This window comes from Catharus ustulatus, chromosome 3 (genome assembly GCF_009819885.2).
Source record: "Catharus ustulatus isolate bCatUst1 chromosome 3, bCatUst1.pri.v2, whole genome shotgun sequence".
NCBI classification, from domain to species: domain Eukaryota; kingdom Metazoa; phylum Chordata; class Aves; order Passeriformes; family Turdidae; genus Catharus; species Catharus ustulatus.
This window is the reverse complement of record NC_046223.1, coordinates 96,638,784-96,661,629: the sequence shown is the minus strand read 5'-3', so window position 1 is coordinate 96,661,629 and position 22,846 is coordinate 96,638,784. Positions and strand designations below refer to the sequence as shown.

The following is a 22,846-nucleotide window of genomic DNA, read 5'->3' as shown; positions in this document are numbered from 1 at the left end:
GGAAGTGAGAGCCCGCGGCAGCCCCAAGCCAAGCTGGAGCCCGGCCGGCCCCGGCTGAGGTGGGAAAGCCTGGCAGAGGCGGGGCCTGCAGTGTGGGGGCGGGCGGCAGAGCCTGAGGCAGCAGGGCGGGGGAGCCCGGGAGAACTGGGGCTAGCAGTGCAGGGGAGCATGGCAGAAGCAGGAAGCCCGGCGGGTGGGGCTGCCTGGCAGCGGGGGAAGCCCAGCAGAATCGGGGCCAGCAGCGTGGGGGAGCCCGGCGGTGCGGGGGCCTCCAGTGCCGGCCAGGGCGAGCAAATGCGGTGGCGGTGCAGACGGGAGGGGGCGGCCGGCGAGCCTGGCGGCGGTGGCAGCCCTGCTGGCCTGGCGAGCAAACGCGGCGCGGGGTCGCCGGCGAGCCTGGCAGCGGCAGCGGCGGCGGCAGCGGCCCTGCCGGCAGGGCGAGCAAACGCGGCAGCGGGGCGGTGCTGACAGGAGAGGGGGGCCAGCAAGCCCGGCGGCGGTGGCAGCCCTGCCGGCCAGGCGAGCAAACATGGCGCGGGGTGGCCGGCGTGCCTGGCAGCGGCAGCGGCGGCTGGCCCGCTGGCAGGGTGAGCAAACACGGCAGCGAGGCGGTGCTGACGGGAGAGGGGGGCCAGCGAGCCTGGCGGTGGCAGCAGCCCTGCCGGCCGGGCGAGCAAACGCGGCAGCGAGGTGGTGCTGACGGGAGAGGGGGGCCAGTGAGCCCGGCGGTGGCTGCAGCACCACCCGGCCGGCCCCGTCGGCAACCATGAGTGGGCCGAGCCTTCCTGGCCCCGCCCCAAGCCAGTAAACCCCGCTATGCCGCGATCCTGTTACTAATTGGCCAAAGCTGCGCACGGATTCTCGCGACGAACAAAAGTGCGGCTAATATTCGGGGTGCGGCTTATCTATTGACAAAGACAGCAACATTGTCGAGGCACCGGAAGTGCGGCTTATACTCCGTGCGGCTTGCATTCGTGAAACTACTGTATTTGAAACACATGTATCTACAGAAAACCTCCTGCCCTTCTGTGTCTGACAAGAATGAAAATATCTCATAATTATCCTCTAAATTTCTATGCAAATATTGGTTACAAGTTTAAAAGAGAAAGGACATATTGCAAGACAGGGGTCTCAAAGATGCCCTAAGTCGGATGAAACAGTCAAGTGCTTTATCACATAAAGTGGCTGTTACAGGATATACTGTACAAGATGGCTAAGGAAGCATGGTCTCAGTATCAACAATTTATTATAAATTTTGGCATAAAATTGTATTTCTTCTAAATCTTTTTGTATCTACATTGCAGTTAACAGCAATAAAATACTTTGTTCTCCACTTTTAAATTATATGTCTAAATTCAAATTCTCTTGAAATTATAGGTTTTGATTTTGGGCTTTGATTTTATTTTTGGTTTGGTTTTTTTTTCAAAATATGTGTAAGTACTTTAATATTTTGAAGTCTGTATGTTTTTAAATGGGTTTTTCTTAACAGACACCCCTCTTATACAAAAGATAAAATCTGAAACAAAGAAATACTAAATTTTTCACAATACTCTAATAGTTCATATAGAAATTAAAATTTTCTTATGTCAGAAAGCATGAATAAGTGTGTGTCATAAGGTTTTAATTATAGCGAATATGAGTGGATACAATCATGATTTCATATAAAAGGCAGCCAAGACAAGAATTCAAGACTAAATTGTGGGCTTTGATCGTGTTCACTTTGTTTAGTACTAGGCTCTTCTAGAATAGATTGCTCTTTTCACCCTGCCCTACACCATTTGGACCTAGATTTCCTGGTGTAAACACATGTTTGTAAACACTGTGAGTGTCTCAAGCCAGCGGGTATATTTTGTCTCTCTATGTACAGTAAAACTCACTCTTCAAAACACAGTGGCTGCCTCCAAAGTGATTGTTGAGAATGATCTCCAGCACACACAGACTTGTGAAGCATTTGTGTGTTGTTTGATGGACTGCCAGGTGTGATGGGTAAAAATTAGTCTGGGGCAATTCAAAGAGTATAATGGTCTCAGGGATGAAGGACTGTCATCCATGACCTATTCCCTGGCACTGCTACAGCAGAAGTTCAGATGTGACCTCTGAATTCTATCTGCTACCACTTACTCTCAGACATTACTATTTCACAGACATTTCTGTCTGCTTAAAATGTGTGAAATACCATGAAAACTGTGATTTAGGCTCCCACTGAGGCATGTTTATGGCATGAAACACATATATCACATATACTTTGGCTTGTGAATGCAAAGGGACTTTTCAGGGCAGAATGATCTATGATTCTGAAAATTTGATGACATCAGTTGCTTTGGGATTTTGCTGAGGGAATTATTTGAGATGAATGACTGGACATTTATTTTTTTCTTAGATATACCTAGTTTTGACTTGGAGAAAATTTGAACTGGGACCATGAAACGTTATAGTCAAAGGGTAGAGACAAAGGCAGTTAGAGGAATATGAAGGTCTAGACTCCTTTTTTATGTAGACTCAATATCCATTATTGAAAAATAAGTGTGCTATTTTAAACAAAAATGTCAATTATTGCTTAATTCATAAGATACAAAAATCTATCATTGCGACAGGTCCCCAAGTGACAACAAACCCTGAGACCATATTTCTAACATCATAGAAGCATCAGGCATTCAAACGTATATTAATATAATATAAATAAATTAATCCCATTCTGAAGGAGACTACAGGTTTTAAACATTACATTTGGACTGTTTTCCATATCCCCGAAGTATAAAACCAATTAGAGTTCTCATTCATCCTGGGCACAATCATTCTTTCACTGACATTATGACAACAAATTATTCATACTGGATTTTGATGGATTAATCTCCTGAATATCTGACTTGGAAAGTGTAGTTTGTTTTACAATTCTAAATACCTTAGAGAAACGAGACACCTTTCTAGGTTTTCTCTGTTTTTTTTTTTTTTTTGGGGGGTGGTGGTGGGGGTGACGAGTTTTTCTTTGCTTTATTTACATTGGGCAAAAGAGAGAGAGATTTTCATTTCCTAGGGAATCATCTTGCTCTCAAGATGGTGACCCATTGTGTTCAAAGCTAGAGAATTGAATTCTGCATAGGTGACAATATTTTAGTTACACTAGACATATATCCCCCACCATAAGTACAGGGTCCTTTAATGTTTTCTGAATCTATGATGTATAAAACTACTACCATATTCATGACTGAAGATATCTGAAGAGTCTCAATTATTAGCAATTAAACATGAGATTTTTGCTTGTGGTGAGAATTGTTGGATAACAGCACCAGATTGTTATCTGGCTGTTCAATCTCGATGCAATTTCAGATCTGGGATATTATGCTGGATAAATAGGTGAAAGTGACATACATGTGAGCTTAAGATAAGCAAGAAAAGATTTCTCTTTGAGCAGTGATGCCTTGCAGGTCTAGGCATAGAGAGCACAATGGTAGTGAGATCTAGCAGTGTGAGAAGAATCTAAACTATTTCCTCCTTGAGCAGCAGAGAACAGAAAAGAAACAGTAGTGATTTAAATTCACTTCCTTTGCTCCATATTTCAAATTCTGCTCAGCATCCTTGCAGAATTATACTTGCAGCTCATAAATGGACCATTTACAATGAACAGTTATTCAGAGCTTTTTCAAAGTACTGAAAATAATTCAAAGTACCTTATACCTATTTAAATTAGGTCAAATCTGAATGGAACCACATTGAACCACATCAGTCCAACACTGGGCATGTCCAATAGTTCAAGGGAAGTTATAGGATTGCATAATGGATAATTATGAACAATTTTCTCACTAGGAAATTTTCTTTGTAAACCATTCAGGTATTTGATTTTTATATACAGAAGTAGATATACCTGTTTCCCTTACAAAAGCTATTAATATGCTGTGGGTGTACTTATCAGTTAATCCTCGCCTGAACTCTTCACTGCAACAAACCTGTGTGATGTTTTATGTCTTCTTCTAGATTTGCATAGTTTAAGGGAGAATTAATTGTTCTGGTACTTCCTGACAGCACCAAGAACATGTCAGTCATTTATGGTGCTTGCATACTGTGCAAAGTATATTTCTGCAAGAGAAAAGAGTAGTAAAATGTAGAAAGTTTACCTTAATATTTTTGCTGTGGAGATTCTTAATCAAAAATTGCAACCTTTGTTTACATAAAACAGTGTCCGTAAGAATATAATGTAACACATGTATCCTATTTAAGCAAAACTTTACCAGGTTTGAAACACCGTTATGGTATATCTTCTATACGCTGTAGCATGTGGCTGAGAAGTGAAGTTGTGAAGTAATGACAAAGAGAATGAGATGATTATGAGAATATTTCAGGAAATAGCTGTGATACAGAGGAGTGGGTATTGGTGAAATGAAAATATAGTTGGAAAATAAAAAAAAAAATTGGCTAAACATATGTGAGAACAGGCTTGCTCATATGACAAGGTGACATTCACATAATGGTTGGTTCAAGTACCTGAGCAGTGAGGGAGAGTCCCACTCCAGTGGCTATCTTCTTGGCACTCCCTCGTAGAATTCCCTATCAGCCTTCGACCCGCTGTGCAAGAATAGTGAATTATGGAGCCATATGTAAACTTGTCTCCTGAAAGAATCGCATTTGCAGGTACCCCAGGATGTCCACAAGAAATGGCTAACAAAGGAAAGAATCCAACATTATGAGATGTTTTCACAGCACAGAAAAAATCTCTTATAACCTTTAAATACAAGGCTGGGTCCACAAAATATACATATCTGTCTAGATTTCAACTCTTACATAGTTTCAGTTTTCTTGTTGCTATAGATGATTTATTGGTCATTTCTAAGGTTAAACACAAAAATATGCATAAAACTAGCCTATCCAGTTTAGCCTTTCTCTAAAAATATATAGATATCCTTCCTCATTAATTTCTGTTCATGATCCTTCCCTAGAAATAGTACACCTCATTCTGGTTAGCAATAGGAAGGAATAATTAAATAAGGTTATTGTTGTAATGTGCCAATATATATTGCAAACACGATAATGTAAGTAGCTTTATCATATCTACAACTAGGTACAGTTTAAACAGCATAGTGAAATAAAATATTTATTCTTTAATAATATTTTATAGCAATGTGATGAACTGGAGTGAGTAAGAGGAAAATCGATTACTGATCATTTTTATAATTTTAAATGCAGTAATTTCACGAATACAAGTTGCACTGAGTATAAGCCGCATCTCTGGGTGCTGGCAAATATTTCGTTCTTTGTCCATAAATAAGCCACACCTGAGTATAAGCTGCTCTGTCGTTTGCAGCGAGGACCCACGTGCAACAAAGTTGCCAATTAGTAACAGAACCGAGGCAGGGCGGGCTTTACTGGCACGGCTTGGGCTGTGCAGGCTCGGCCTGCTTGGGGCTGCCAATGGGGCCAGGTGGCCCAGCCCGGCACTGCCGCTCGGCAGAGCCGCTCGTGGCCGGTCGCTGCCTCTGGGCTCGCTTGCCCCGGCCCGGAGCTGCCCCATGGTGGCAGGCAGGGACGGAGCCCCCCCACCGCTCCCACGGCAGCAGAGCAGGCGGGGACGGAGCCCCCCGCCTCCTCCCCGAGCCGCGGCAATGGCGGTGCGGAGCCCCCCCGTCTCTCCCCTGGGCTGCGCCAGAGGAGGGAAGGAGAGAGCTCTCCCGCCTCTCTCCCCACCCCCCATGCTGCCTGCAGGGAACCAGGCTCCACCCATGGTGCAACAGAGTAACAATTAGTAACATTCGCGAAATGCCGACTTTTACTGGCAGCTGTTTGGCTCGGCACCCTGGCTGGCACTTCTGAGGTTGTAAATGTCAGAAAATTATTCACATATTAGCCGTTCCTGAGTATAAGTCGCATTTCTGGTTTGGGAGCAAAATCTTAGTCAAAATGGTGCGGCTTGTATTCGTGAAATTACTGTAATACTTATTTCTTATTTTTCTTGTCAAACTAAAAAAAAAAAAAAAAAACAAAAAAAAATCCCAGTTATTTTTTTTATTTAAAGTGGTGTATTTTCCCCAAATTAGTTCCCTACTGAAATGTGAATAAACCCATTTTTTCATGTATAGTTCTTATTAACAGACATTGAAAGCACAGATTAAAAAACCAAAAAAAATTCCTTGGGTCATGTGAATATTAGATATATAACAGTATGGAAAACATAATAAAGAATAATATAGAAATAAAGAATAAAGAAATAAATTTACCAACCTAGTAAATAATATTACTCTGGTATATAAGTGTAAATCCATGAAATAAATAATTTTTAGTAAAGAATTGTAATTCTCTAAAGCAAAAACTTTTAAAATATCTGATATGTTTCAAATTAAAATACACTTTAATTTCATTTACTACTTTTTATAATTGCATTTCAAATCAGAATCATGTCCACAAATTAACAGTGATCAGAGAAGGAAAATATCTCAATGGAAATTAATGGAAATTAAACTGATATTTTGTAAAGATATGAAGCTTACTGATCATAACAAACACCAGAAAATTTCATCCCTCTCTGAGGAGAAAGTGATGGAGGAAATATGAAGTGATGCTATTCAAAGAACCTCTTGAGTAAAATTTTTCTACACAACATTTCACAGATTCCTTGTCAAATATACACTACAATGAGTCTGAAAAATCTAGAAATATCTGATATAGGCATTAATGGTATTAGACTATCATTCTAAATTATAAAAAATAATAATAACTTTAGATTTCCCTAACTGTTTCCAGATACCTTAACAATTCACCAATAGGGGAAATTAATGCTAACTTTCTGGCATTTGAACTAATAGTTCTGAAGTTCCCTGGAAGTACATTTTTAATAATGATAAGTTGCATGATATTTTGTTTTAATGATTTCTTACTGAGATGTACAATTTACAATTTGTTGATCTTAAAGTCCACTTTTTTCCTTAACAGATGACTATACTTCTTTTTTCTATCATGATTTAAAACTACGCACCACTCTAATGGATACTTACACAGACACTTTGGTAATGATCTATCCCATAGCCCATTTGCTTTACAGGTCAGTGCAGATGAGCCCAGGAGATAAAAGCCCTTCTTGCAGTGGTATGCTACACTTGTTCCGTATTTGAAACTTTCTGGATAATTCTGCTGTCCATGACGAATTGCATTCTCCACAAATCCAGGATCAGAACAGTTCACCACTGTAAGACAAACAGTATTCATTGCTGATGCATAACAGCAATATCGCAAGTGTAGCAATGATTTTCATTACTTCACTAGCAGCTTGTGACTGTGGTTCATCTATGGTTCCTTTGTGGGTTTTATTTGACTTAAATATCCGAGATATTGACTCCTAAGTAAGACTCTATATATTTTTTGTTTTCGAAATAATAACACAATTTTACTCCAGTTCTTTTAATAATCTTGGACAAGATACATAATATCAAGTATACAAGGGTTCAAAGAAGAAAAAAAAAATTGGAGGAATTTTTCATCATTCCCTTGGTAGGCTTAGTTTGGTCTTCTACATAATCTTTATGTGAAAGAATATTATATAGTTTAAATAACACTTTGACATTTTCTTTTTTTCAATTTCTTCTAATGAGAAAAAGTGCTTCAAATATTAAGGACGTTTTCTGCTATTAATGTGTAGAACAGAAAAAGGAAGACAGTGAAAAATCAAATACTTGATAGGGGAGCAGCAGTGAGGGTAAGCACCAAAAAGCATGAAGTAATTTTTTCAGATAGCCATTAAAAACCAAAAAAATATGTGTTTTTTTCATAACTGTTTAGTTTTTATATAAAATATAGCTATCCTCCCCATTTCTTCATTTTTTACTCTGCAGTGACTGCAGAGTCATAGAATCCTTTAACAGCTTGGGTTGGGACTTTTTCAAACAGCAATTTTGCTGTCTGTTATTCTGAAAACTATATGAAAAGTTGCAAACACCTACTCTGCTCCTCCCTGTCTTCATTCTAAATATAACAGTACAAATAAACTAAAAAACCCAAAAACCTAAAAATATCATTAGTATCATAAATTAAAGCTCATCAAAGAACCACAGGAATCTACCTCTCAAGTATGTAATCTAGTTCAAATGAGTTTTCATGAAAAAGAAATCAATGGAGAAGAATACAGATAAGATTATCATTTTAGAGGTAAAATATACATAGTCCATAATGGACTGCTTTTTACTCCTGAATAACTTTTATTCAGAAGCTTAAGTTTTATCACATACAAAATTTGAATGTGCTGATCAGATAATACGCTAGAAAAAGTTTGTGCAAATAATCATTCATTGAAGGGACATTTCATTCAATCAGCTGAAAAGTATCACGATTTTAGAAAAATTCTAACATCCTAATCTTTAATACAACTGGAGAAAAATCCAGTTGTAATTTTTTTGTCCTTATATTTTAAACCCATGCTTTTAGAAGTGTTATATGTTCATAATTTTAACCTCACAATTCTAAACATATACCTTGGTCTAAAGAATGTCTCACATGAATCCAAAGTTTTCCTTCATAAAAATTATTTTAGAAGTAATATTTGGGGAAAATAACTCTTTTTGCCATAAAGAACCCAATTTTTCATGTACCAATGGTTATTAAAAACACTGACAATACAATTACACAGTAAAGTGAAATAAATTTTTAAAAATTAGATATTACAATAATGTACACAAAGCATAAGAAAGGAAGGAATTATGTAGAAAAATTATGTTCAATGAGAGATCCTTTTTTTTTGGTGTTGTTCCTGAGTAGTAATAAAACTGTAGATTCTCCAAATGGAAACTATTCCTATTTGTTTTATGGTGAATATTATGAAATAATTCACCAGAAAAGCTACATTCAGTTTATTATAATAGCTTATATTTCATACTAACAATTTTCATTTAAACGTGTTTTTATAATCATAAAATTTTATACAGAAATCAGATATATGCAGGTTAAATATGTGTTTACATGGAATTTCATTGACAGAAACAAATACTTTTTTTTCTCTACCATATGGCAGATAAAAAAATCAACTCCTAATATTTCTTTGAAAGCTGTGAAAAATTTAGATGTGGAAGTCTGTGTCTCTGTACTTGCTTTGAAGATCTCCAAAAATCCTTTTTTTCTGGGGATCTCTATTTAAGAGTATTATCAAGAGACTATGCTTTTTTTCTTTTACATGACAGATTCTTCGTTACCGCATTTTTTCCATAGTTACTCATCTTTGTCAGCTAAGTCTAATTCTTGCACTGGCAATATAACTATCATTGTAGGACAGGACACATGTGAAAGTCTGTAAAATGTATAGTACACTGACAGAATGCCTTACCAAAAATTAAGCTAGATCTGAAGAAGCTCACATGTCTGTATTCATAGTGCAATCTTTTCTTACAGAAACTAGCACAGTTCCCAGAAGCAACACATTCTGCATTCTAATTAACCTTGTTTCCTAGGCAATTAGATGTGGTGTAGTGCTGGGTAGATGCTGCTGTAACGTTTCTGCTTTGGAACTAGTCTGCATCCTCCACATAGTTATAAGTTGCCTTGTACAAACATATCCTTAAACTTAATTTTTACACATTCCTAAACATTTGAATATACATCTGTATCAATCTGAATTAAAGAAAGCTGGTACTTGTTTTCTGGCACGAGGCCAGTAGATGATGGCTCAGTGACGTCATTGTGTGCTGCTACCCTCCAGAACAGGGTGAGTTTGTCTGAACTGCTCATGCAGAATGATCCTTCTGTCCACACTAACCCCTGAGCCACGCTTCAAACAGTTCCTGTGAATGTGCTACTTGGTCCAAAAGAAAAACCATCTAAATAAGCAGAAGCAATTAAGCTCCCGTGGCAGGAACTGTTTAATTTAAAAACACAGATAAATTTAATTTCAAACACAGAAGTGAATATTTTGAAATCTTTGTATTTAGCTAAAACTACTTTTTATTTGATTCCCAACCTCACAATTACACAATACCGCTATTGTTATCCTTCATATCAAAAAATGAAGTCCAGAGTTGCATTTATGTTGTTAGAGAACAGAATTCAGGTCTTCTTGAGACCTATGTCCATGTTCTTTCTAATCAGTACACCATTTTGCAATGGAATGGTGTATCAAAAACTGTGGTAAAACAACACTTTTCCATTCCACTGATACCTACCTGTTTAGCAATTACACCTTCAAGAGTAGTTCTTCCCTTAAATGATACAAATAAAAAGAGATGGAATTTTTCTTTATGGTTGTAATAATATATGTAAAATCCCGTGGAAAAATAATAATTACATTCCTCTGCCAATAGTCCAAAGGTGAATTTACATCATCTTATCAATATATCAATCATATTTAAATATTCTCTGTATTAGAAATTTTATCCTGGTACAAATAGAACTCCTTGCTGTACTCACAGAGATCCACAGTACAGATGTATGTTTAGTAGTCTGCATTTAATATTATCCATATTTGTTTTAGCTCAGGAATATAGTGCTAGAAACTGGGCACACTCAGCTTAAACAGGACATACGCTTTTACAGTAAAATTTCATTAATGAATACACAAAACTAGTGGAAATTTGCATGAGGACACATACTATCGAATTTTACCCAAGTTGTAGGACAAGATTCACACTGTTTATCACATGAAGTTTCTGTAATGTCAAAAGAATCTTTCTCCATGCAAACTGTATTTTTTATTTACTTCTGGTGGGATTTTTGGGTGGTTTTATTTGATAGTTTGTTTGGGTTCTGGATTTGTTTGGTTTGAGGGGGTTTTGTTTGTTGATTTTGTTTGGGTTTTGTTGATGTTTTGCTGTTTTTTCTGAGAATGAAATTGCAGATGTTTTGGTATTCTCTTTGATGGAATGGGGACAACAGTAGAGATCTACAGGCACAAACCTTTAAAGAAAGTGCCTTCCAGAGCAAAAATGTAGACAACATGTAGTCATGGCATCATAGACTATCAGTCACACAGAAATCTCATTTGGTAGTTGTGGGAACTCCAGAACAGCAAAAAGTACTATTTTTTAAACTATAATATTGAATGACTATTTTATTTCTAGATCAAAGAGATAAACAATGAAATACAAATAAAAAGTACAGATAAAAATTATGTAAAGGAAAAAGCAGTAAAATACACAGTGAAATGCCATTTTAGATTTTGTTCAAAAGAAAAACCAAAAAGTGCTTATTTTTCACTGCAATTGAGAGAAAATTATTGCTATTGAACTCAAACATGCACTAGATTAGTTGAAAGAGAACATTGAGAGTAATAGTTCAAATTATTTAAATTTTAATGCCAGAATATTCTTTGAAACAGAAGAAAAATCTGATGAATGTTGCAAAATTCTGTCATTTATTGAAGATTTTGTAGATTTATGAATACAATTATTTTAAAATAGTCTTCTTATCTTATGGATTACAGAAATTTCACGACTATAACGCGCACCCTTTTGACTAAAGTTTTCCCCTGAAACCGGAAGTGCGCCTTATAGTCCGGTGCACCTTATCTGATGTACAAAGTTGCAATGTTTGCCACCCCGGAAGTGTGAGCTGTGAGCCCTGGGGGTAGCTGGAAGTGCCATGGTAGCCGGGTGGAGGCAGGCCTGGGGGCCCGCGGCACCGCCCCTCGGGGCCCATGGTTGCTGGGTACCATGGCTGCCGGCTTGAGGCGGGGCCTCAGCCAGCAACTGCGTGGGGGAAACTGGGGGTGGAGCCTCGCTGCAAAAAAAAAGGTGCGCCTTATAGTCTGGTGCGCCTTATATGATCTACAAAGTTGCAAATTTTGCCGACTCCCGGGGGCTGCGCCTTATAGTCCGGTGCGCCTTATGGACATGAAATTACTGTACTCACCAGAGCTGTACCTTTGTTTAGTGAAGTTGAGATTATTAACATAACACTAGTAACATAAAACATTAACATATAACTGCTTAAAATTAAATCTTTGATTTAACAGGCAATCGTGCCAAGTTTGCTTATGCAAAGTCAGTATTAAAAATTTAAAATTTGTTTCATGAATATATTTTGACTCATAGCTACCCAAAAGCAATTCTAACTGAACTATTTTTCAAGTCAATAGGGAGAACAGAAAAACTTAATTTTCCATGCAGACCAGAAATATGGAATGTTCAAGGAATATATTGCAGTCTCAAAGTATCAATTTTCCTGTGTGATACAGAGTTTTCACCCCAGTACCAGTAGTATCTGTTTAGACAGTTCAGTGATGAATGACATACAAAACAGTCACCAAATGCATAATTTCTGCATGTACTCTGTGAACAAAATTTTTGCATCATACATGAAGTCTCATAAAATTATTATGGAAGGGAATATGATCCCTCAAGTTAAAAAGTAACCACAATTATGCCTGCAGTGCCACTTAAGATCAGCTATCAGTTTTTAAATTTATACACAAGTATGCTGTTGCTAAAAAGGGTTGCAGTAAGTAGTACTTTAGAAAAGAATTTGAGTTGGCTGGCATACAGAAATAATGCAGTATTTTCCCCAATTGTTTTTCACCCTGGGGACTCAATTGTAAATCACACTGAGAGTAGACTGAGATTGCTTTCTCTCAATGACACCTGTCAAGAGTTCCATGGGAAATGATTTCTGTCAGTCTTGGTTTAGTCTTCTGAGAAAAGCTGGAGAATACTCCAAGTCTGCCCTGTTAACTTTGGAACCTCACACTGAGTAGATTCAAACCCTTGAGGACAAAGTTAAAAGACCATGCCAGAGTTGTCTAGGGCAGCTTTCTGTTAAAAAGTTGAATGATCATCAAAAAAGTACATCATTCATAGTATTTTGTTTCTTGTTCTCACTCTTTTTTTTTTTTTTTTGCCTTGACAGAAGCAATCTTAAGCATCTCTTACACACTTTTGTAACTATCAATAGTATTTTTAAACATTTTTTATGTGAAAATATTGCATTAATGTTGGTATCTAGAATATATTTACTTTTTGCAAAATTATTTAGATTTTGCAAGGTATTACAATAGCAAATTGACCAGAAGAATAAAATATTTACCTGTTATTTTTCTCTTGTGTTCTCTGCATGCAAAATTCATTTTTGGGCATTTATGAACAAGTAATACTAACACAATAGCTTTTGTCAGACTAGTACAAATTCTGGAATCATGACTTAAAGTTTTTTTTTCATATCCTTTTTCAAAGTGAGCATTGTTTTTCACCTGGATGAGGAACTCTTCTGTTGCCTCAAAAGATGTTTCTACTGCCTTTTGAAGTATCTTTGCCTAATCTCCAGGCTGGTTTCACTCCAAAGAGGGGTATCTCTGCCAGATCAGGTGAATATCTGACACTGTATGGCATCTCCCATGGCACCTCACCTCCTTATTTAGGAAACTTACTCAAGTGCAAGTTATCCTTCTGAAGAATATCAGCATTCTATCAATATGACCAGGCTAGGTATATCTGACAGTTAAGTATAAATAAGCCACAACAAAGGCCTCTGACTCTGGAAAAAAACAAAGGTGAACAAAATGCATTTCTCAGCTTATACAAATCCTTGACTACACCAGAGATGAAAAACTGCTTAAATTCAGAGCTGCTTTAACTTAGGGTAAGAAGAATTGGTCACCAGTCTCAATCTCTCCTATCTTTCCATCAGCTGCCATCAGAAAGGTTTTCTTGTCAGTTAATGAGTGGAACATATTATCACTGGTTCAAATGACATAGCCACTAAAGAGAGCACAATAAAATTTGCAATTCTTCGTAGATATCAGACTCCTGATAAGACATAAAAGCCTAATTAAACTTTTCAAGAATCTATGAGCAATGAGATAAAGAAAGATAAACCTTTCAAGTTAGAAGTTCCGCACAAATGCAGTATAAATAAACAGAAACTTGAATTCTTTGTTACTAACAAATAGCCAGGACTTATTGATGCACACTGGAAAATATCAGCTAACTCAAACCTCTGCAACTTTGCCAAGTGGGTCTTCCCATTAAAATGTTTCTGGTCTTAAGAAGCATATTTCTAACAGGAGAAAAGCTCCTAAATCTCATCTATAAAAAGATTAAAGGAAATCTGAAGGAAAAAATAGTAAAGGATATCCACATTTCCTGGTACAGATTATGAATATAAGTCTACCTTAATACAGGCAGAAAGTGTGGTGTTTAATGCAACAGCTCTTGCTTCAAGAATAATATATGGGAAAATGACCTGCAGTGCAATCAGGAGTTCACTGCCCTGATGAGACCATCTGATACAGTTCTCATTTTGGTGGTTAGGAGTTATAATGAAAAGTAGAAAGCATGGAGATTGGCTCTCTGTGCTTCCAAAGACTAAATGGAACCTGGTCCCAAAATGTTAATGGAAAAAAATCCAATGAACGTACTTGGCTTAGGATTTAATACAGTCTTAACTACTTCTGGGGTAGCACATCCAGGTTTTACCAAGCTCCACTCAGGCAGGTTTGCAGCAGAGATCTGGGTATTGTAATTTTTCTGATGCCATTTGGTTCCAGTTTAAAGGCAAGTACTACTTGACCTGTTCTTTATCAAATAAATAAAAGTAAAAATAGAGTCCATGAGGAGAATTACAAATGATGTATTTAAAGTCATACTTCAGAGACCTTCACATTCCAGAAAAGGTCATTGTTAATCTTTAGAAAATACTAAATGCATCAAAAGGATTAAATATAAATTTTAAACAGATATCAATGTTTAAATAATTCAGAAAATGTGGGGTTTCTATCTCACAAAGTACCTGAACATCACAACATGCCATTTTTTCACTTGTGACAGAAACAGTGGGAACATAGTTTTCCCAAGGCATGGGTGTTTTAAGAATTACATTACCTCAGAACACAGGTCCAAATCAAATACTAAAAAATATGGAGATTCTAAGAGAAAAAGGATTTTACTTGCTGAGTCAAAACAGTTAACCAGAACAGATAAAAGCATTCTGGAGTAGGGGTAAATATCATTGCAAAGCAATTCAGTGCTTGTGGAGCATTTAGAATATATAAACATATTAAAATTCTTTTTTTCATACAAGTTTTTATCACATGGTTCTTAAATAGCAAATATGATTTTTTTTGTGCATTACTATATTCTTAGTCAAAACCCCCCATCTAAATTTCCTTACTAAATTTTCCCTACTAAATACTTAACCTGTTATTGACACAACAGACAGAAGCAATGTATCATTGCAAAAGTGCACCTAAGAACTGCTCCAGTTTTATTTTCCAAAAATATCAAGGTTTCCTATGCTTACATAACAGCTCAGTTTCAAAATAAAATAAAATAAAATAAAATAAAATAAAATAAACTGCTGCAACAGCTTCAAGCAGCAATTTTTAATTTGTAGCACTTCCTGTACAGTCTCAGTCAAATGAAGCCAAATTCATTATTGACTCAGATGAACTCAACCGAGGTTTGAAAGAAAGGTCATATGTAAAATCTCTGTAGAATTAAATGATACAGGTTTGCCAAGAATCAATCCTTTTCCAGCAGGATATTTAAAGAGCTGGAAGATTTGCTTTCTTTGTAAACAAATTCATATTTCATTGCAACAATAAACTTGAAAACAAATGCTTTCCACCCATTAAATAAAGGTAATTTTAGAAGTAAAGACATATGCCAGAAAAAGTACTATTATTTGCTTTAGGTATGTTCTAATCAATTCATTAAGACTAAATTTGACATAGGAATATAGTTGGTGTACATACAGTCTTTAGTCATAAACTGTACACAAGAATACTTGAACTTGAAAGTGACAACTAAACACTTTGCCCAGCGCTTTGTCAGTCAGGTTTTGAATAGCTGTAAGAGTGGAAAATCCACAATATCTCTGGGGAAATTTATTCAGGTGTTTTACCACCATCACATTTTAAAAACTTTTTCTTATGTTTGATTCTTTACCCTTTGCATCATGTACTCTCAGGGAGCACCACTGAGAAGTCTGGCCCTCTTTTTTTACACTGTCCCTTAGATAAGTATAGATGATAAGCAACGCTGCCCTGAGCCTCCTCCCCTAAGCTGAGCAACCCCAACTCTCAGTCTCTCTTCAAGTCAGAGGTGAGCCATGAGAAAAGTTTGTTTCTCTGAAGATATATTTAGGAAAGGGAGAATACACCAAAGAGAGGAGGCCACACACACAGGTGAGAAGTGAAAAAGGGAACACTGAGTTTAGAGGAGAAGGCAGCGCATGAGGGAGTAGATACTCTCTGCAGCCTGTGGAGAACACACACCAGGGAAGAGAAGGAGCAGCAGAGAGAAACTGCTATATACTAACTGCAAGGTCAACCCACCACCCCAGTCTAGACAAAGAAACAATACCAATTATCAAGGCAATTATAATACACACTTTAAATTTGCATATATTTGAAATAAGAATCCCCCACATTTCCAGATCAGAGATGCATGTCCTAGGAGAATGGTACACAACTGGTCTAGCACTGATATGCTTTAGCTAAAGTAGATATTGAATATTCCCTTCACACTATAACTAAATATCTTCTGGTGCACAAATACATTTACAACAGTAAATGTACATTTAGACCATACGTTTCTGTTCAGAACGAGAGGTTTCTTGGACAAATTGTAAACTTCATGGCAACTTTTTCAAACCTTCTAAATCATTTAAACCAGGCCACAGAGGTGAGCAGCTACAGTGTTACGATTAGCAGCAAAGAGCTCTGGGTGCACAGAGCGGGTGATAAAATTAGGCGTGTCCTTGCAGTTCATGATGGAAGAGATACAAGACAGAGAAAAATATATGTTGCTATAGACAAAGAAATACTAAGTGAGGAATGAAATGAAGAAACACTGAGTGAATGGCAAACGTCGAGCTTCCTACCACCATCATGAGTATAGACAAAACTGTAGATACTCAACTAAGAGAACTCTGGGCCATTCTGGTAGGAGTTTACCATCCTTAGTGAATGGATCATGGCAGAATTGCATCATAGTAAATACTCCTTTCAGTAAAAACAGTTTCCCTAAGCAAGATTTCAGACCATAAACTGACCTAGATCAAACTCAAATTCATGTAAATAAATTTAAAAAGGACAATGAAAGTAGACAGGACACAACTGAAATAATATTGTGGTAACTGTAAGCATCCTAATTCTTATGTTCTTTATAAAAAAATCTTTACATTGTCTTTACATGGTTTTTCCTTGCTTTCATTTTGATTTGTTTTCCTTTTAATAAATGTAATGGAGTTCAATGTAAATGGCTGACTAACTCAGCTTGTAAATGGGGTTGAACTTCAGTAAAGCTGTTCTATTCTCTGCCTCTGACAGTCAAACAGAGCAGATTCTGATTGCGTCTACAGTATAAGTGAAAAAGTATGCTTATCTAACAAATAAAATCTCACTTAAATGTCTCACAGATGAGACAGGAGAGCATGTTCACTTAGGCCTAGCAAAAGAAAACAGTATAAAAGGGAAAAAAAATACATGCCTAAATAGGAGCAGTTTACTAGTTCTTGTTTCTCTGTTACAATAATTATATTGTTGTGTTAGTTACCTCAAAAAAATTCTGAGGGTCGTGACTGAGGGAATTGCCATCTCTTTATTGTTTTAATGAGAATGAAAGATCTAATTCCACACACACTGAGCCTGAAATTGCATCAGTTATCTCTGAAATATTATGATGAGTTAATCACCAAAGATAATTATTATTCTTAGAAACAACAGTTGTAATGCAATAAGATTTTTAATAAACCAACAGGTGGATAATAAAGGTACAATAGTCAAAGTTATGTTCTTGTTACATCATTTTTAGTCCCAATATTGCATCCTTAGAATGACTTTGCTTCCTGCGTTTTCCTTTAGCCCATAAAAGACAAATTACAAAGAACAATAAGCATACTACTTACAGTGTTTTAACATTTGTCTAGTGAAAGATAATATTTAAGAAAAGCTTAGTAACCACTGCATTTCTGGAGAAATTTTTGTGTTCTGTTTCTTTTCATGTTCCACAGAAGACATAGCCATCAGATTCTTTCCAGAAACAGCATTTTAAAATTTGTTTTTGGTTTACATATTTGGAAATTGGCACTGCTATTAACATTTATAAATGAACCCAGATAATTCCAGTTTTGAATATGACCAGGAAAAACATTTGTAAATTAGAGCCATTAAAATACATTTCCTCCCAGAGCCTTCACAAAAAGAGCACTGAAGGATATACAGTATCACAAAGAGGTTTGCCCTGGCCTTTGAGATCTTTCAGTACATCTTACATGATTTACCTCATGTCCTGCCTTTCACTTCTCTGCCAGTTTACAATTATGATGTAGGCAGAAGATATTCAGTCTGTCTCAGTGATCCAAAAGAAAATGTTTCACAATATCATTAAATATCAGTATCTTAATGGATACAGCATTGAGAAAGCTTGTGCTATACCAGTAGAAGTTATTTTGGGGCATATAGCATAAAAACAATAAATTAGGGAACATATTTTAATGTCTGATCAAGATATTGGTGGAACAGACCAAAGAAGAGATGTTAGCTCCATATTCTGCAACAATAGCCCAAAGATAAAGAAATTAAAAAAAGCATTGGTCAAAAATGGAAGGAGTAAAAACAGGTTAAGTTCAGAAAGTTTTAATCTTAATTACTCTACTGGGATCTGGATAAAGAATTCAATCTGAGAATTGTAGATTGTGAGTTTTTTGTCCTTTCCTAATATGCACATTTCATACAGATTTTCTAACACAAATCTTTGCTTCATTCTCATCTCTCAAACATGCCCATTTTTCCCATAGCACACCAGGAATCAATTTCAGATATCTTTGCAAAAAAATCAAGTAGAATGTGTTGCTAGGAAACAAAATTAATAATGTTTGGATACATAAATATTCAATTTCCTAACGACCATTTGTGGAACCTGTATTAAAATTCACCTAATTCAGGCTAGACAGGCAACTATGATTTATTGATGTAATATAACTTCTGTGATACCAAGTTCACTTTATATGTCTGTAAACTAAATGCTGGTGATTGCAGTCTGAGAACTTTGAGGTAAAATACTGAAAAGTCTAGGCTTTTCCAATACTCAGCCATAACAACAATCTCCAACATAGAAATGCAGATACTCAAATAAAGGTGAGAATAAGTTCCTATAGGACTGGCTTGTGACTTATATCCCAGTTTTTTGAGGCTGGGTAAAACTCTTACCTCTGCAGTTGGGTAAAGGGCTACTCCACTGCCCATTGCTTCGACACTGTGCTCGAGAAGCACCCTGAAGTAAGTATCCAGTGTTGCAGGTAAAATTTACCACATCATTTAAATTGAACTCACTGCCATTAGTCATTCCATGAGCTGGATTCCCAGGATGTCCACATGTGATTGCTGTTAGAAGAAAAATAGGCAGGTTAGCTTCTAACCACTAACCACTTGCACGTTGGAGCTCTTTTGGCATTCTGGCTTTTGATTTTAGGGTTTTTTCCCCCTTCTGAATTTATCTTTGACATTCATACATAAGAAGAAGAATAGGATATATTTATTGAGAATTCCTAACTGCCAGGAGAAAAATATCTTTTTTTCCAATAAAACTCTTAGAACCTACTTATGTTGAAAATTGTAATAAAAATAAATTGAAATACATATATATTTTAAAAGAGATATATATATATCTGCACTTTCACACACATTTGATATGTATTAGACCATTAAAAATGCATCTTAAAATTCCTACTAATACAAATAAAGGAAAATATTTTTTCAGACAAGCTTAAACATGTAGTAGAGCCAAACAAATTTGATGTACTATTTCAGAACATTCGGGAGTTCCAAAGCAGTCCAGCTTCAAGGATCTTGCATTGCTTTGCTGAAGTAGTGATTCTTTTAATCTAAATTTCTTATGACTATAAAGAAATCATTTTTGGGAGCAAATCTTTCCCATTATATATTACGCATGTTGATTTTGCTAAAATAGAACTTAAAAAATAAGGTTATTATGGTCAAACTCTGGTTTTCCATGTGACAAGACATTAAAATATTATAGAAAAACATAGACACAATGTAAAGTCAGAATGTACATATAGACACATGTACAAACAGAACTTCTCAACTTTGTGCTAGTGATGTCTATCATACTTTCAAATAGCCTATGCATAGTTTTGGGTTTTTTTGAGTCTGCTGTGCTGCTACTCACAAGGAACTAAGCAGAAATCTTCTCATTTCCTAATAAATCTCAATAAGCAGCAAGTGGAAAGACATTTCAGAGAATACTTGGCTAAAGTGTAGTCCACCTGTTTATCCAGTAAAGAGATGGGGAAAGACTTTTACATCAGAATATCTGCAAGATGAAGGAGGCTGCCTTTTATATGAGACTAAGAATCTTAAATAGTCCTGGGTGAAGAGCTACAATTGCTTCCTTAAGTATTATTTATTAAGATTACAATGCCTGGCCCTTTACAAATCTAAAAATCCTTCCAAAGTAAATTAAAAATATAAAAAGATGTGATGTTCTGCAAAAATCTCGCAAAATAAAGACCAATTTGGGGCAAATTTTCAGGGGAACAGCCCCTAATATCTCTGCCATTGTATTGCACCCACCCGAGATGGATGTTTTGGTATCATTAGCTAGAAAGGTGTGGATAAAACCCCACTGTTTCCTACTGCTGAGCAGCACTGCACAGCACCACTGCTGTCTCCCCAACATTCCACCTTCCCACTGGTAGGCTGGGAGCAGTTGCAACCTCACAAGGGGAAATAACAGGTCAGCTGAGCAAAGGGATGTTCTATACCTCAGATATAAAAGCTAAGAGGAAGAAGAATGAAGGGGCAAGGCAGGATGGCAGCAGGGAAGGAGGGGAGGTATCATACATTATTTACATGTTTTTTGGAGCAGCCATCAGGCACACTGAAGCCCTCTTTGCTGGGAAGCAGCCAGACATTGCTTGTTCATGGGAAGCTTGCATGTGCAGCCATTCCCTTTTGTTTTAGTAAGTTGCCATCTTATTTTCTTCCCCTGCCTTTCTGAGGAGAGGAATAAGAGTAGCTTATGCCACCTGGCATCCAGCCAAGATCAACCCACCACATTTCTAGTCCAGATTCCACAATTCTCAGTCAGGAGAGTATTTCAATAGAACATATTTCTAGCATTAGTGAACAGTATGTTTACACTTTATATCTCAGAAATTAGAGTCTCATTTAAATGGAAATTTCTTAATAAATTAATCAAAGGAGGAAAATCATCTTGCATGGCTTTTTAGTCTAAAGTCTAGTTTAGCAAAAGAAAACCATGTTGCAATGGAAAGCATTAGGCAAACTGTAATAACAGAAACTGATGCCAGTTCTTCTCATAACACTAATGATAACATCAATTTAAGAAGAAGCAGCCTCTTGCCCCTCCCATGCCCCGCAAGCTTTGCCCCTTTCTTTTGAAGGGATTTTATTCACCGCACAGTCGAATGCACTAACAGTAACAATACTAGTTGTGACATTTCTCTCTTGATGAATATAAATCACTTGAAGATGCAAATATGGTTTTAAAACGACAATGACACTTGGCAGATATTTCCTGCCCCTGTATGAAAGCAAAAATTTTCAATTTACCCTAAGAAAGAAAATATTGACACTTAGAAGTCTAATATGTATTGAACAGAAAAGCTGACCATCTTAGTGACTCTCTCTGTGTAGACAATACTTGTCTGAATTACAGACATCTTAAAAAATGCAACACTGAAACAGTTGATATAAAATAACAATAATATGTAAAAAAACCCCAAGAATATGTATAAAAATGGGGTTCTTTAATAAAACTGAAAAGGAAATAAAATCAACTACATAATAAAGTAATAAAATATAAAACAGATAAATAGGACTTAACTGATTAAATGGCTGATGGTTCATAAAGTGTCAGATAATCTGCCACACAAACAAAGAAGGAACTAGAGAGGGAGAGACTCCACAATTCTAGCACTTAATTATGGGATTTTCAAAAACAGGTGAATTAAGAAAATATTAAAGGCTATAAAAAAGCTAACATCTTTTCTAACAGATGTAGCATAATCCAATGGCATGCCTTGGCTTGCATTGGTTAGTGAACTTGAGGCCAATTTGAAAAAAATGGGTGGTCACCATCAGAACTGCACAGATGAACACTAGTCCAATTTTGTCCTCCAAGCAATGAAAATATACAAAGGAATTTCTATTCTTGGTGAAAAAAAGGGAGAAGCTCAGCAAGCCCATACTTGGCATAACAACTATGCCTGGACAAGGAGAAAGTGATAGATTAAGTTACACAGTTGCAGCCTGGTATTCAAAGTCTATGACATCCTGTTTCTGAAAAAAATAGAAATTAGGAGTTACTGAAAATATTAACAAGTTTGTGCTAGATTAGAAACTGGATCATAACAACCCTTGTAACTGACAGTAGGACCAATAAATATCTGATCTGAACCCAAAACATTTGAACATGCAAACCACTGTTAATATTTGATTATGTTAGAAATACTAGCAATGATTCAGTGAAAAATTAATTGTACTTACGGACACAAACAGGAGTTTGTCCAGACCACTTGTGGTCCTGCAGGCAAATTCTGACAGATGTACCAACAAGTCGAAAGCCAGGATTACACTGGTAGACTACAGTGTCACGATAACTGAAACCATCTCCACTAATATGACCATTTACAATTGGGTCTGGGGAGCCACAGTGACCAGCTACAATGAAAGAACAACACATCAAAAATGCCAAATAAAACATCAAAACAAAACAACCTGAGCAAAACATCAAAAATAAGAATTGACAAAATTTACAATTAAAAAAGCCAAAATCTCAACTTTCAATAAAAAATGTATTTAGAGTCAACTACTGCACTGTGTATAACAAGTTCTCAGATATAAAACCTATAGATGATATTTCTTCTACTTCTTTGAAGAAGAAAATAATGAATTACAGAAATGAGA

At 36.7% G+C, this 22,846-nt stretch overlaps 1 protein-coding gene across 2 annotated transcripts in view; it reads right to left on the bottom strand.

The window, feature by feature from the left end:
* The window catches only part of CSMD1 (CUB and Sushi multiple domains 1), a 1,108,435-nt gene that overhangs the window by 35,711 nt on the left and 1,049,878 nt on the right, over positions 1 to 22,846 (bottom strand). For both annotated transcript variants that reach the window (XM_033053649.1, XM_033053650.1), the window contains exons 53-56: positions 22,427 to 22,600; positions 19,106 to 19,279; positions 6,981 to 7,169; positions 4,480 to 4,653 (exon numbers count right to left, since the gene is read on the bottom strand). In XM_033053649.1, coding sequence (XP_032909540.1) covers positions 4,480 to 4,653; positions 6,981 to 7,169; positions 19,106 to 19,279; positions 22,427 to 22,600 — 711 coding nt within the window. The remainder of the gene's footprint in view (positions 1 to 4,479; positions 4,654 to 6,980; positions 7,170 to 19,105; positions 19,280 to 22,426; positions 22,601 to 22,846) is intronic.